The sequence below is a fragment of the Neospora caninum genome, chromosome VIIb (assembly GCF_000208865.1).
Source record: "Neospora caninum Liverpool complete genome, chromosome VIIb".
Lineage (NCBI taxonomy): Eukaryota > Apicomplexa > Conoidasida > Eucoccidiorida > Sarcocystidae > Neospora > Neospora caninum.
Window position 1 is genome coordinate 1,225,616 of NC_018394.1, and position 13,689 is coordinate 1,239,304.

The window sequence follows — 13,689 nt, forward strand, 5'->3', positions numbered from 1 at the left end:
GACGGGTCTTTCCGACGGGGTATTCTTTCCCTCGTGTGAGGGTCCGTAAGGCCTCGAATCAATTGATGTGAAAAACCGGTCGACTTTGCTGCTCTGCGCGGCAAGCGGGCGGCAGGACCGTGGGAGCGGGGGGAGGGGGGGGGGGCGTTTTCGAGTTTTAAAGAAGGCGCACAAATTCCGCTACCTAGCGACGCAAAACCCCTCCGAGTTTTCTGGAACCTCTCACCCGCCATTTGCGCGCATGTCACATGTTTTCGAACGATCTAACGGGATGACGGGACACACTCATACAAACGCCCTTCGCCGCATGCGCGTTGGGCCCGAGGCGTGCATCGACACGTGCAGGGACGCAGCGAAAAGCGTGGAGACAGGAAGACATGTAAGCCTGTGCCGGGGTGCGCTGATGCGCCGAGCGAAAGCCGCGCATCCCCGGAACCTGAAACACCGGTTCCTCTTCTTCCTCGTCGGGACATACTGACACGTTTCTTTCTTGAAATCGCTTCGGCTGAAAATAATACCTGTCCAGTTCAGAGTACAAAACGCCACACACGCATCCCTCGCAGTGGCGGAAAATACCTGGAAGGCGCTTTCCCAGATTTCTTTCGCTCCACCCGCCCCCCCTGTGGAGTCGCCCGGTGAGGCGCCGACTTTCCTTCTCGCCGTCGTCCCTCTCCCTGCGCGCTTCGACCTTCGGTTCACACGCCGGCAGAGAGTCCGGGGAGGCAGACTGCAGAGCGTCTCTCTTCCAGGAGGCAGGCAATAGCCATAAAGCCAGCAGATGCATGCGGCACCTTCCCGCACGAAGCGAACGAACGCACGCTAGACAAATCAGCGCTCACGCGGAGGCCGCTCTGCACAGATTGGATACGGCTGCCAGCCGAATCCAATCTCTGTAGTCCTCTCCCTGAAACGGCCGAAACGTTGTGTCGGGTAGAGAGACGGCTGCGCCATATAGCAGACGCAGCCACCTACACGCAGTGCGAGTTTTAAACCTCCAACGTGTCTTTTCATAAGGGACCTACATATCGGTACACGGGTATACATCGATCTATACACATGCATAAATATATATATATATATAGGTTTTACCAACCACCGAGGAACGATACGGTACAGTTCCTCATCTCTTCGCCTTTATCTCCGCTCTTTTCCCCGGTTTGCAGACGTGTGAGTCGCAGTCTCCCGCGTCTAGTCATGGTCTTCTTTTTCGGGTGTCTTCTTGTCTTGGAGAGTCTGTCGCTTTCTCGGGCGTTCGGAGTCGTCGGTTGACTCTCTTGGACGTTTCCGCAGCTGGAAAGGCCTCAGCAAACTGAAGCCTTTCGGCCCCGGTCGCGTGGAACGTCTGACCCCGGCGCCCATCAGCAACAATCTGTAGCCTTCCTGCAAACCGCGCATCCCCTCAGGAATGTGCGGCGGCGACGTCTGGAACTCCGGTGGCACCAATGGAAAGGCCAGAAAATTTGCCCACCTGAAAAGCGGAAACACCGTGGAAACAGGAAACGCGAGACTATGCAGGAAGGGACACGGGCATCGAAAGAGGAAAACTCGTATCTACACAGGGAGAGGTACGCAACGCAGATAGATGCGTCATGTTCACACGGGTCATGCCCCCTCATGTCCACAAGTCAAAACGGTATATCGAGTGCCGTCTCTGCACCGAAACTCAAGTATATACATATATATATATATATATACATATATATATATATATATATAGTGGTCTGCGTATATACATCTATATGTATGGATGGATGTATGAATGTATATTTAAATGCAGTGCGTCCGGGGACGATCGCAGACGGTTGAGAAGCGAGAGTGTGTGTCAGTGCATGCACATATTTCTGGTTTCGTCTTTCTTACCCGATGTGCTTGTATCTCTGGCTGAGTAAGCCCAGCGACGCCGCGTAGATGTGGGAATGCGTCATCCCAAAACTGACTGTTGGATCGAGGAGGGGTTGGATCCCGAACGTCGCGCCGATCAACCGCGTTTTCTTGTCTTGGCTTCTCCTCGGTTTCTTCCATATGGACCCATCGAACGGGAACGGTGAGGTGAACGAAACCTTGTAGAAATCCTCAAGCTTCAGCTGAAACAAAAACGGGAGAGAGGCAAGGCACGCGCGTCACTTACCTTGCGTAAATACATAAAAAAACAAACCAACTGTGCACGTATGTGCACGCTCATAATTCCCCCCAAAACCTGCATACACAGACCGATGCATCCACACTTATATATATATATATATATATATATATATATAAACTATAGGTGCCTCGTATATGTACCTATATTCATCGGTTTACATGGCGGAGTATTTGTCTACCTCTTCCGTAGGATATCGTCAAAGAGCCGAAATACAGTCGGTAAACAACACGACATGTGCTTTCGCTTCACCTAGAAGCAACAAGAGCCTTGTCTGTCCTGGGCGCATGCGTGTACAATAGTGCAGGTGCCCGCTAGGCGGTCCCGCGACGCCGTGTGCCTTTTCTGCGCGCCAACCTGTTTCGTTGGGTTCGACATTTCAGCTCTTTGCTGAGTTCCGAGTTCCCCGTTTCAAACCCACAAGCACAAACAGTTAGACTGTTCCTTCTGCGCCCGCTTTGCAATTGGTCACGGGCGCATCTGCGGCGTAGACACGCGCCTCCTTCGCTCCTTCCTCGAGCGATCCCTCCAGTCGCATTCCTCGCACGTTCATGCAGGCGCAAGTCGCGTACCATCACCATGTTCCGATCCTGTGCAAATTCCGAGACGTTGAAGAAGAACGGCACTGGATCGCTGTCCGAGACCACCTCGTGGATGACGAGCCCCGTCGCTCGGAATTCGTCGTACATCTTCTGTGTGCACCACTGCATTCAGAGCAAAAGCGCCGAAAAAGCGACACAAAAAAGCAGCCCCGTGTGACGCATGTCAACGCCTCGACGGCAGGCACCACCCACAAGAATGCTGGACCTGTGTCGTGGCCAACAGCAAATCCTCACTCTCAAACAGCGCCACAGACATCTATATACATACGTACATATATATATATATATATATATACTTGCGCGCACCGGTGTATAGAGAGAAATGTGTCCATGCATTGGCGCGAAGCGGAGGGAAGTAAATACAAAGGGAGAGGCTTGCCAATGTTAAGTATGAAGTCGAGGCACACGTACGCGTGTCCGCTGGTGTGTGAATGACTGCGTATGGGACGCGCGCATGGAGCAGAGCCACGAGACAGTTTTAGTTGCTTACGACGGGCGTTCCAAAGACGACGACGTATGCCCGGACTCTGCCGCTTTCAATCTCCTCTTTCATGGTCTTTGCGAAGAAGAACGCCGACATCTCGGCAGCGACTCCGCCCTGGGAGTGTCCCGCAAAGACGACGGTGAACGGATGCGCGCGCGACCGCTGCTGGTACGCCTGCCACAGTGCGTCTTGGCTAGGCAGCGACGAGGAGTCCGCCGAAGAAGCCGGGGACACGGGTGATGTCAGTTGCGAAATAAAGTCTTCCATTCGAGGCCGATACGACGTACGGAAGAGGATTCCGTACCCCCGATGAACGAGCGCGTCCGGAGCGTCGCTTAGCGCCAGCTCGCGCTCCATCGGCTTCGCCAGGCGGTTCACCAACCACATCTGCAGGACGCAACAAGCCGCCCGAGTTCTGAAGCTTTTTAAGAGGCAAAAACTTCCGGCAGGGACGCGACGAAACGGAGAATCGACAGCCAGAGCGCGCGACAGCCAGCGAGAGACGAACGCAACGCCGCCCCAGGAGTGACTCTCGAGTGCTCAGGACGCGTCTCCGAATACTCCGGCGACCGCGGCCGGTCTGGTCCCCTTCCCGCGGACGCCATCCACGATGAAACCAAGCGCCAAAAACACAAGGGAGAGAACTCCCCCCAAAGCAAACACCGGACGCTGCGAAAGCGGCGAGCCACGCAGATGGGGGCAAGGCTTTTCCTCTGCTCACCTTGGGCATCGTCGTGGGTTTGAAGGCCCAGACAGCGTCCACGAGGTTCCCCTGGACTGCTTCGTGAGCCTTGTCTTGCTTCGAGTCGTCCCGCTCCCTCCGTCGCTGTTCGCGCAGCCGCCCCACCCCTCCTGGCTGCTGCTGTCTCTTCTTCACGCGTTCCAAGAGATGCGACGGCGTGTAGAGTATCCCAAAGGGAGCGTCGAAGGTGTACGAGAACGTCGCGTCTTGTCCACACTGGTCTGGGTAGATCGACATCGATCGCCCCCGATACAGGAACGTCTTGGGCTTCGCAATGGGTCGAACGCGGCCGCCCTAACAAGCGAAAGGAAACACGCAAAGCACAGGTTCTTTTTTTGGCGCTCGATCTCAGCGGGCATGTGCGAAGGGACGCAGTTCCAGGCAGAAGCCCAGTTGGTTCTCCAAGCGCGTGAACCCGCCCCCTCCCTGGCCCATTGTCCGTCGCTGGAATCAACTCCGCGGGACAGAGTCACCCAATCAGCGTCTAGCAAAGCCGGGACATCCTTCGTAACATGACCCTTCTCATTTCCGTTGTCCTTCACGCTTTTTTAAGTCGTCTGCTCACGCCGACGTCCCCACACGCACCCATCTCGTCTCCATCCCGCCTACTCCCCCTTTTGAGCCCCACTGTGACATGCACCACGGAAGCTCGCGTCTCTCCGTCCACACATCCGAGATATCTCCTCTCGTCATCTGTTGAGTTTGTTTCCGCGTCCTCGGTGGACTCGGCGTCCGCTCTATACTCCCCTTCCGAACCGCCCGAGAGACGGCGACCACAACAGCAAAAACACCTGGCGTTCACCGCCCGAAAGGAGCACGCGGCGGAACGCAGGGACCGTCTCCCCACGGCTGGCTCTGGGAGTTCGGCTCGGCAGTCCCGAGTGCTTGCTGTTCCGAGCCCGCGAGAGCTCTGCCTTCCGCCCCGTTTCACCCCCTCACCCGCGACTGAAAAGGTTTCCCGGCCGCAGTCATGTTCGCGTAAAGGCCCTCTGCGAGGAAACCCCACGGATTCTGCTCTTCGCCTCCGGTCGTGGCCAGGTTGTCGCTTGGGTCCAACTCGCCCATGTGGCTACGAGGCGGCGGCACAACCTCGAACGGATTGCTCTCGCTTCCGTCGGGCTGCGGAATCACCTCGAGCGAGGTCGGGTCAATATTCTTGAAGCGCCACACGCCGTTCGCGTATCGAACCGGACCTGGGCAAACGGAGACACGACAGGCGTGCAAAAAAATGGAGGAACGACGAGGCCAAACTGCCTGCCGAAGCATCGCAACGCGAATCCGGCGCCGCCGGCGACCCAGAAGAAAGACACGAGGCAACGCAAGAAACGCAGAAGACGGGAGGGGAAGCCATGTCCCAGTGAGCGAACCAAGGAGAAACAAGGCACTTTCCGCACCCCAGCTCCCCGTTCCCGTTTCTTTCTATGCGAGGTCCAAGACGCGAAACCCAAAGGCAGACAGACACGCCACACTCACGGTGCTCGGTGACTCTGTGGAGGCCGACCGTGCTGACAGTCCACCAGGGAAAGAGATGGTCGACGTCTCGGTGTTTCGTCCAAGGCCACAGAAAGTCGGCGCGCGAGACTTCGATAATGAGGAACCACACCGTATGCCATAGCCGGTACAGGGCGAGATGCGCGCCTTTGTCTTCCACGGCTTCAGGCAAGTGTGGCGCGACGGTGACCTGAACAAAAATCGCGCGAGCAGAGACAGGACAGGGCGCGAAACCCGGAAGCCCATTATGTCTCCGTACTTAGAGACAGGAGGCTGTGCCGGAGAGGCGGCAGAAAGGCACCGATGAAACCCCCTCGTATCCGTGCAGAGGCCTGTCTGATGGAACAAACAGCAGCGCACCTGCAGTGAAACATAATCTACAGCCATGCGCACATCCACACGGGAAGAAGAGAGAGCTCTACAGGGAAACTGCACGGCACACAGATGTAGATCTACGTATTCATGGGCAGTCATACATATATGTCCACCGCGCCGGAAACGACTACCCCGGCGAGATGCTCACACACAAACACAGACACGCAAACACAAACACAGACACACACACAGACAGAGACAGACCGAGACAGACAGACAGAGACAGACAGACACAGACACTTGAGGAAGGCCTGCGAGGGGCGGCATGGTCAACCCCGAGTAGGCACATCGACGCAAATTTACATATACAACTTGTTTCTCGGGCGAAGACATATAGCACCTCAGACGAAATGGCGCACAGGTCGACGCGGGCGAGGAACGCGTCAGCGCGGTCGCACTTACTGTCAAACGGCGCGGCGGGTTGTGCGGCAGAAGTATCTCAGCACGCGACTTGTCCTTGAGAAGCCAAGCAAATAAAGGAAAATCTGGCCAGCTGGAGGGGTCAGTAGGTGCGACGTCGTATCCTTCTGTATACAGTTCGCTGTAGTGCACGTGGGCTTTGCATCCAAGAGCTGCATGCAAAAGCAAGCAGAGCGCGGAGGACAGGGCGTGAAGAGAAAAGGGACACGAAAAGGAAAAGGGGAGGAATCCTCGAAGATCCGCAGATGGCGAGAAAAAAACGCCGGCGGTGAGGCAAGAAGAACGTCTCGTATATCTCTTTCCCTCACGCAGCCTTTTCGACTGCTTCAGCAGCCGGGTTATGTGGGCACGGCCCCGCTGACAGGGACGTCGCGCCACTCCCAAGACTCGCTGTCCTTCCCTGCATTCGTCTCTCGACGCGTGTCTCTCCCGCGCGTGTCTTGTTTTACTCTTTGTGTCTCTTCGCTTCTCTGCGTTTTGAAATCTGTTCCGCCGAATGGAGAGACCTCGGCCACCGTGTTCGGACGGTCGGTGTCGACCTCCCTCCTCGGAGAAATGTCGCGTGCCTCGTGTTCGCTCGGCGTGTATCCCAGCACACTGGAAACCCTGGCTGTCCTTCTCCCTTCACACCGTTTTCCTCTGCCTCCGCTTCCCTTATCCTCGCGCTCTCCACTCGCTTACGAATGAACATGGCGTTTTCCATGGCGTCGGTGTTGGTGACATTCTCTGCCTCAATCACTGCGTTGACGGCTTTCCCCAAGTTCAACGGTCCTCCGTTTCGCTGTTGCTTCTTGAGCTCCGCGACGAGGCGCTGGACGAGGCCCCAGACAAAGCTGGTCAGGCGCTTTCCGAGCAGGCGGCTGGCCTTGTTCAGAAACGCCTGGCTTCGGTCAAAGATGTTTGTCGCAGAGTTGCGACGAGCCGCCGTCTTCTGCAGCGTCTTCTTGTCGCCCCCGTTCGACCCCCCCGACGCCTGGAACCCGCTGGACGACGAACCTTCCCAGTCGTCGGACTCCTCGAGGCCTGCGCTGCTGTCTCCTGCGCGTCCGCCGGCAGCCTCTGGCGGCTCGGGAGGTGGGCTCCGCCGGGTGCCTTCCAGCTTCTCACGGCTTTTCCGATCGCTCTTGGCCTCGCCGGCTGTCGGCCCAGGATGCTGGAAGCGGCTGTACCACCGATTTACCGTGTCGAGGGTTTTGAAGGTGAACCCGCCGGGTCGGAAAGGCAAAGGCGTGTCCGCCGGAAGCGTCCGTTCAAACGCATCTGCGAACCGGTCCCAGACGCACCCAAAGTCGGATGACCCGCCCTTTTTTTCCGGCTTCAGCCAGTGAAAGAGGCCCCCACATACTGCCTGGTGACGCACAGCTTCCGCGTCGAACAACGCGTCTTCGCCGAGGCGCCGCAGGTCGGTCACCACCGCGGCAGTCTCCAGGGTGTGCAAGGGGGGAAAGACGACGGAGAAAAAAGACGTGGGAGGCAGGCGCGCTGCGCGGGAGGAAGCGGCTGCCAGCAGAGAAGCTCCTCTCCCGGAGGCCGACTCGCGACTGTCGCGAGAGGGAGAGCCCCCGGCCGGATTCTGAGATCGCAACGCGCGCGGCGTAGAGACCGTGGCGGAGGCGGACACATCTGCATGCATCCCGCCAGGGGGGGACGCGGAAGAGGAGGGAGAGGCAGGAGCGTCGAGGACGGAGGCGTGCGTCGAAGAAGCAGGTGTCTCGGCAGGCGTGAGATGCGAAGAAGAAAGAAGAGATTCAGGTGTCTGCAGAAAACCCGAATCGAAAGCAGTGGTTGCAAGCGAGGAAAAACTCTTGGGGTACGCAGAAGAACGGTCAACCACAGAGCTGCCTGAGGCGTGTCGGCTACGTGAGTTCGTCGGATCGGCGCCTTCCTGGTCGTCGGGCAGTGACCTGTGCCCGTCTGCGTGGACTGGTGGGTCTCCATGCTCTCGCCGGTGGCGCCTCCGCTTGCCTTCGGGCGTGTCCGACTTCTTCAACGTCCTCCCAGAGGCCGCGTGCGCCGCTGCAGCTTCAGGCGACCGGCCACGCTGAGCGGTCGCGTAGGGCGACGTGAAGCGCGCGCCCCACACCAAGGGAACCGCGGTCGTTGTCCCTGACGAGGTCTGGTTCTCGCGATCCACTACGAAGGACCCCGGCGGAAAAAACACGTACAGAGGGTTGAAAAAGTGGAAAGCAAGAGAGGCGTCTGTCGCCTCGTCGGCAGGGTCGGGGAAGCCCCGTTCTGTCGACAGCTCGTCTAGGCTCTGGGAAAGGTGGACTTCGTCGTCTCTTTCGTCCGAGAGACTGTGGGAGTGAAGGCGTGGAACGAAGAGCTCCGAGTCAAACGGAACGGGGCTCTCAACCGCCGTCGCAGTCCTCTTTAAGAGACTCCACATCGCGTCCGTGGGCGCAGCATTCGCCGAAGCGGCACCGGCCGACAACCGGGCTCTCTTCGGCCTTGCACAACCTGTCTTCCCTCCGCAGTGCGCGTCTCGTGGGTCGCGAGACGTGTCATACAGAAGGGAGGGCGAGTCGCTGGAGGAGTCATCGAAGCGCGCAGAAGGCGAGGACGGCAGCTGCGGGTCGGAGGCGCGCGGGAGGCTCGCGGACTCGACGCTAGGCGCCCGCGAAGCGAAGGCAGGACACGGGCTCTGGCCTTGAGCCTCGCAGTCCGAAGCGCTCTGCTGGGTCGCGTGCTTTAGGTTGGCATCGCCTTCTGCCTGCCTCCGGCTCGGTTCGTGGCCTTCTCCGTGGAGACTCGCTCCTGCAGAGCCTTGCTGCGCAGCGTCCGGCGTCTCTGTTACAGACGAAGCGATAGAAGGCGGAGCAGAGAGGAGGAAGAAGAGGAGAGAAGAGAGTAGGAAAGAGAGGAGGAGGGAGGCAGAAGGGGAAAGCAGAGTCGGGGATCGCCAAAGGCGCCCCATGGTGGAGGAAGCGCGTGTTCAGAGAGCGAGTGGTGAGAGGAAGAAAAAGCGACCGGAAACAGAGGTCGAGGCGAAAAGATACCTGTCACGAGGAGTCTCCCTTCCTCAGTCCTTCACACACGCTTCTCTCGCTTCCTCGCGGAAGCGACGAGCGGTACAATCGAGTTGGGCGGGAGAGAGGAAGGCCCGTAACTCCCGTCTGTTTTGAAAGAAGTCCCTTTAATCGGTCATGGACGGTCGCCTGACAGCTGCGTCGTGCCTCTCTAGCTCTCTCTCTTTCTGTGATTCTCAACCTGCCTCGTTTTTTTCTCCTTCCACAAGAAAACACGGGCGGTCCGGGGTAGGGTAAAAAAAACGGGGGACGAGTTCGCGGAACTACAGCCCGCCCGGATCGACCCAAAAGTGGACACAGTCGAGCTCCCTTGAAGAAATTTTGCGCAGCTTCAGGAGAGACGATGCGGAAAAAAGAAGTTACACTGGAACTGTCGACGCTGAGATGAGCGCGAGAGGCGCAAGAAAAGAACCTGCGACCAGGCCTAGGATCTCCTCTCTGTGCGTTCCCGTTCCCCTGAAGATCCCGCCTAGGGACGCAATGCTCTCTCGACGCGAACGACAAAATGTGACGAGTCCTCGAGTTTTTTCTCTTGATTCTTGTGCATATCCCTTTCCTCTCGACTGATCAAAAATAGGTGTGGTTGCGCCGCGAAACTTCACAAACGGGTTCTGCCTCTCTCGGGGAAGAAAACGCTCGATCGGCCGCGACGGAAAGCTGTGCCCGCCCCATTTACGGCTGCATGACCGGCGCGCTCTCTTACGGGAACGCGAAAAGAACATCGGCCCTCCGCGCTTTTGGCAGGATATCGAGGGGAAAGCCGCGACTCGTCCAAGCTCTCTCGGTTCGCCCGGGGCGTGGCAGTGTAAACGCTCTCTAGTGGAAGGATTTGAACGTGTGCGATTGTTCCCGTGAATCAGAAGGCAAGGAACAGAGTGTGCGCCGCGGCGGCGTCGAGAGACCGGCTCGATCCGCTCCATGAGAAATGCGACAGAACACCACTCTCTCTCTCCGCTCACGGTGATACACAAGCCGTTGCCGCGCCGATGGCGCGCGCGCTCGGACGGCGAGCACAAAGCCTTCTCGGGTCACTTCTCCGCGGGAAACGGGCAAAAGACGGTGTTTCCGGAAACTGGAAAGACGGGAAAAGGAGCCTGGAGAGTCTGCAGCAATCAGGCGTTCTCTCCCGCCGCTCGCGCACAGTTTGGGGCCCGAAATCGCCGCGGCCTTCCCCTCCGCTGGTCCTGAGTGCTGAGAATAAAAACGGAAGCGACACACACAAAAACACACGAGCGGCAGGGATTTTTGCATCGACAGGTTTTCTGGGATCCTCGCAATCAGGCGATGTCAGGCGCGCGCTGTCGACAGGTTAGCGGCGCATCTCTCTCCTGCGCCTGGTTTCCCTCTGCGACGGCATACCGGCTCGCTCCGCCGGTCGGGGGGTTACCCAGCAAGGACTCCGTGGCACGCGTGTTTCAGATCTTCACATGATAAAGTTATCGGCTACTTTTAACCCGGCATGCCGCACAGTGGCGGAGAGGAACATATGCCACGGTTCTCGATTTCTCCTTTCGGACATGCGAGATTCCGTCGGAACACACCACCTGCCTGGATGTTTCACTCGCACTCGCCAACTAGCACTCTCTCACATGTGAATGCATCCAGAGACAGAGCAAATGAATCTACCCAATGTATGCACTGTATGTACGTTTGTCTTGTCTGCGAGTGTGGATAACGGCAAACGATTCAAATCGCCGGGGACGTTTGCGCTGCGATTTCAACGCACACAGACAACTGCCTTCTGTCGCCTCAGCAGGGCAACATTTGAACGGCACTTGGAAACAAAGGAGGTGATTTGCAGCAGTGTGTAAACATATTCAACAGAACTACAATGTCCACGCTCATGGATCCAGTGTCCAGGACAAGCTGGCGCTTAATAACGATTCCAGCTTCCGGCTAAACTCCACATTAAAATGAACGCATGTAAACGGGTCTTAAACACACCTTTTGTCATGTCCCGGCAGCCCAAGAAAGTTCCTCATTTGCGTTTGTGCAGCAGGCACACACAACACCTATATATATATATATATATATTACATATATGCATACATAGTACATACATATCAGAGGCAGTGGCAAGTACGTTTTCCTACAACGAGTGATGTAGATATCATTCTCTGCTGAACCCAAGGTAACAAGGTGGTTCCCCTGCAAGACTCGACAAGCCTTCCTCTGCTCTCTCACGCGTCCTAGACCTAGGAGCTGTCTGTTGAAGGTTTCTCAGTCCCACAAAGAAAAACACTTCCAACGGGCAATGTCTCAGTATTGTGCGAGGTGCGGAACTCTGCTTTCGAGGCGGCGGCAGGTTCTCGATTTGCGCGAATGTGAACAAACGCTGAAAACGTCGTTTTGTGATCGAGGTTGTCGCTGGCCGTTGCCAGCATCGTTCAGAAGAGGTATCTCTCTGCCTTTCTTTTTCTCTGTTTCTCGTACCGGAATCATAGAGGGCTTGGCTGTATGTATCTCAAATCTGGAGGCATACTCGGTATCGTGGGTGCACTTTTACTGGGGAATATATACGACGACTAGTGGTTTCGCTCTTAAATGTCTTTGTTTGCCGGAACGATAGCAAGGGCACAAGATGCTTCCGAAGTATATCTAAATGCTAGAGTGATACGAGTAATTATTTGGCGTCGTTTTTTGTGTCAGTGGAGCATTCAAACCCTACACTGGATACGTTTAATGTCAACTTACTACAGACCATGGGACCGAAAAAATATGATCTACAGCAAACTCCGTTCACGGAAATCAGCAGGCACGCTATCTCTCTAGTGCCTGTCGAGTCTCTCAAGGAGGATTAGATCCTGTTATGGTATAACGGACGTGAAGGCGGTCTAACCGCGGTTAGGCCCTCTCGGTCAGCAAGCGAAGACCGCTCCACTCGATCTATTCGAATGCCTTGTGATCGAGTTTGGGAGACTACACCGAAACTAGGTCCGCAGTGGACTGCCAAAGACACCGGAACTGGTGCATTTCAACATCCTAAGACTTCGAGGTTCTTCCACATCGGATATGTTCTAGGCGTTGCAGGTGTTCGTTGTGAATTTCCATCGGAGCAATCTTAGCCCCACTCCCTTGATATTGTCAGTCTTGCACCACAGCTCATCATACACAAGTTCGCCCGTATTTGTGGCGAGTCAGCGTTGCCCGGTTCTTTGTCCTGCGGATTCGAAGCAGTTTGTGAAGCCGACTTTTCTATAGTCCTTCCCTGTCTTCTGAATTCGTTGCTCCCTCGTGGCTGTTGCCTACCTGGGGAAAACAGGCTGGAAACAGGGATGCCGTCCATTTCTCAAGAAACGAAGAAGTGTCTGTCTGTCTCCAAAGGCGACGCTTTCTGCGAGAGGGACTCTCGCCTCCGCGCGTAGGCCCGGCGCTCGACGTGGCTCGGGCATTCTTCTCTGCAGGTGTTGTGAAGAAACTCGAATGCGTCCTTTTTCGTGGTCGGGCACACGACCTCCCGCAAGTACCAAAACGCCCTCCGTTGACCAGTCTGAGGCGCTTTGTGTCTCGGACAGTCTCGAAGCGGAGCAGACCTCCTCACCAGAGGCGCGAGTGCTCCGTCCAACGTCCGGAAACCGGAAAAAAAGAGCAGGCGTGCGCGACAGCCAAGCGGCGAGGCTCACGTCCCCTACATTTTTTACACACCGCGAGAGGAACGGAACGTGTCGCGGGAACGGGGAAATCCCGTCTATCCTACCCCTTTCTTACTTGCTGGGGATGTTTTCTTCGGGTCTCTCGTCCTGGAAAAGGAGAAGCGATGGGAGGGAGGAACAGGGAAATCGGAAAAACCCGAGAATGGCTCTCCGTCGTCCGGTGTCACCTTTTGAACCTCAGCTGCCAATGCGGCGAAAGGAAACCCCGGCTGTATGAACAGCCAAAGAACGCCGCTGTTCCGTTAGGTCGAATGTGCACTTTTCCATCTTACGAAACGCCGAACCGTCTTTTCTTTAATCCAGCGCCACGAATGCCAATTTGGTTCAGGCTCTCGCCGCCTTTTCACCATTCGTCCCTCTCGCCGCCGCTCTCTAACTAGGCCAGCCCTGCTCTCCCGCCTCGCCGGCAAAAACGAAGCAGCTGCTCATTTTCGTTTTTTCCTCTCCAAAAAAAACTCGGTATAGCAGGTCAAAGGCTCTTCCCTTCCTTTTTTTCTGCTATTTCCCTGGAAACCAATCTTTCCTCCCGCTACCCGTAGGCTGGCTCGAGCGCTCCGTCTCTTTTTCATGTGTCTCGCCTCGCAGCTGCCGTGTGTCTGGTGGTCATAGTCCACTCTCGACTGCTTTTCCTCTCTTGCAGCTTGTCCTCTCTCCACGGCGACCGCCTTCTCTTCTTTGCCTGTCCGCAATCCTTCCCGTGTTTCTCTCCTTCCCGTGTTTCTCCTTCGTTCCCGCTCTCCTCGCCCCACCGGC

At 56.5% G+C, this 13,689-nt stretch overlaps 1 protein-coding gene across 1 annotated transcript; it reads right to left on the reverse strand.

The window, feature by feature from the left end:
- Positions 1-1,188: 1,188 nt before the first annotated feature.
- On the reverse strand, positions 1,189-9,171 carry NCLIV_025430 (putative lipase domain-containing protein; the record flags this gene model as incomplete). Its single annotated transcript, XM_003882738.1, has 9 exons — positions 1,189-1,468; positions 1,861-2,084; positions 2,713-2,844; positions 3,233-3,613; positions 3,948-4,262; positions 4,908-5,161; positions 5,442-5,649; positions 6,237-6,406; positions 6,936-9,171. 9 exons carry the CDS (start codon positions 9,169-9,171, stop codon positions 1,189-1,191), a joined length of 4,200 nt encoding a protein of 1,399 aa, XP_003882787.1.
- Positions 9,172-13,689: the final 4,518 nt, after the last annotated feature.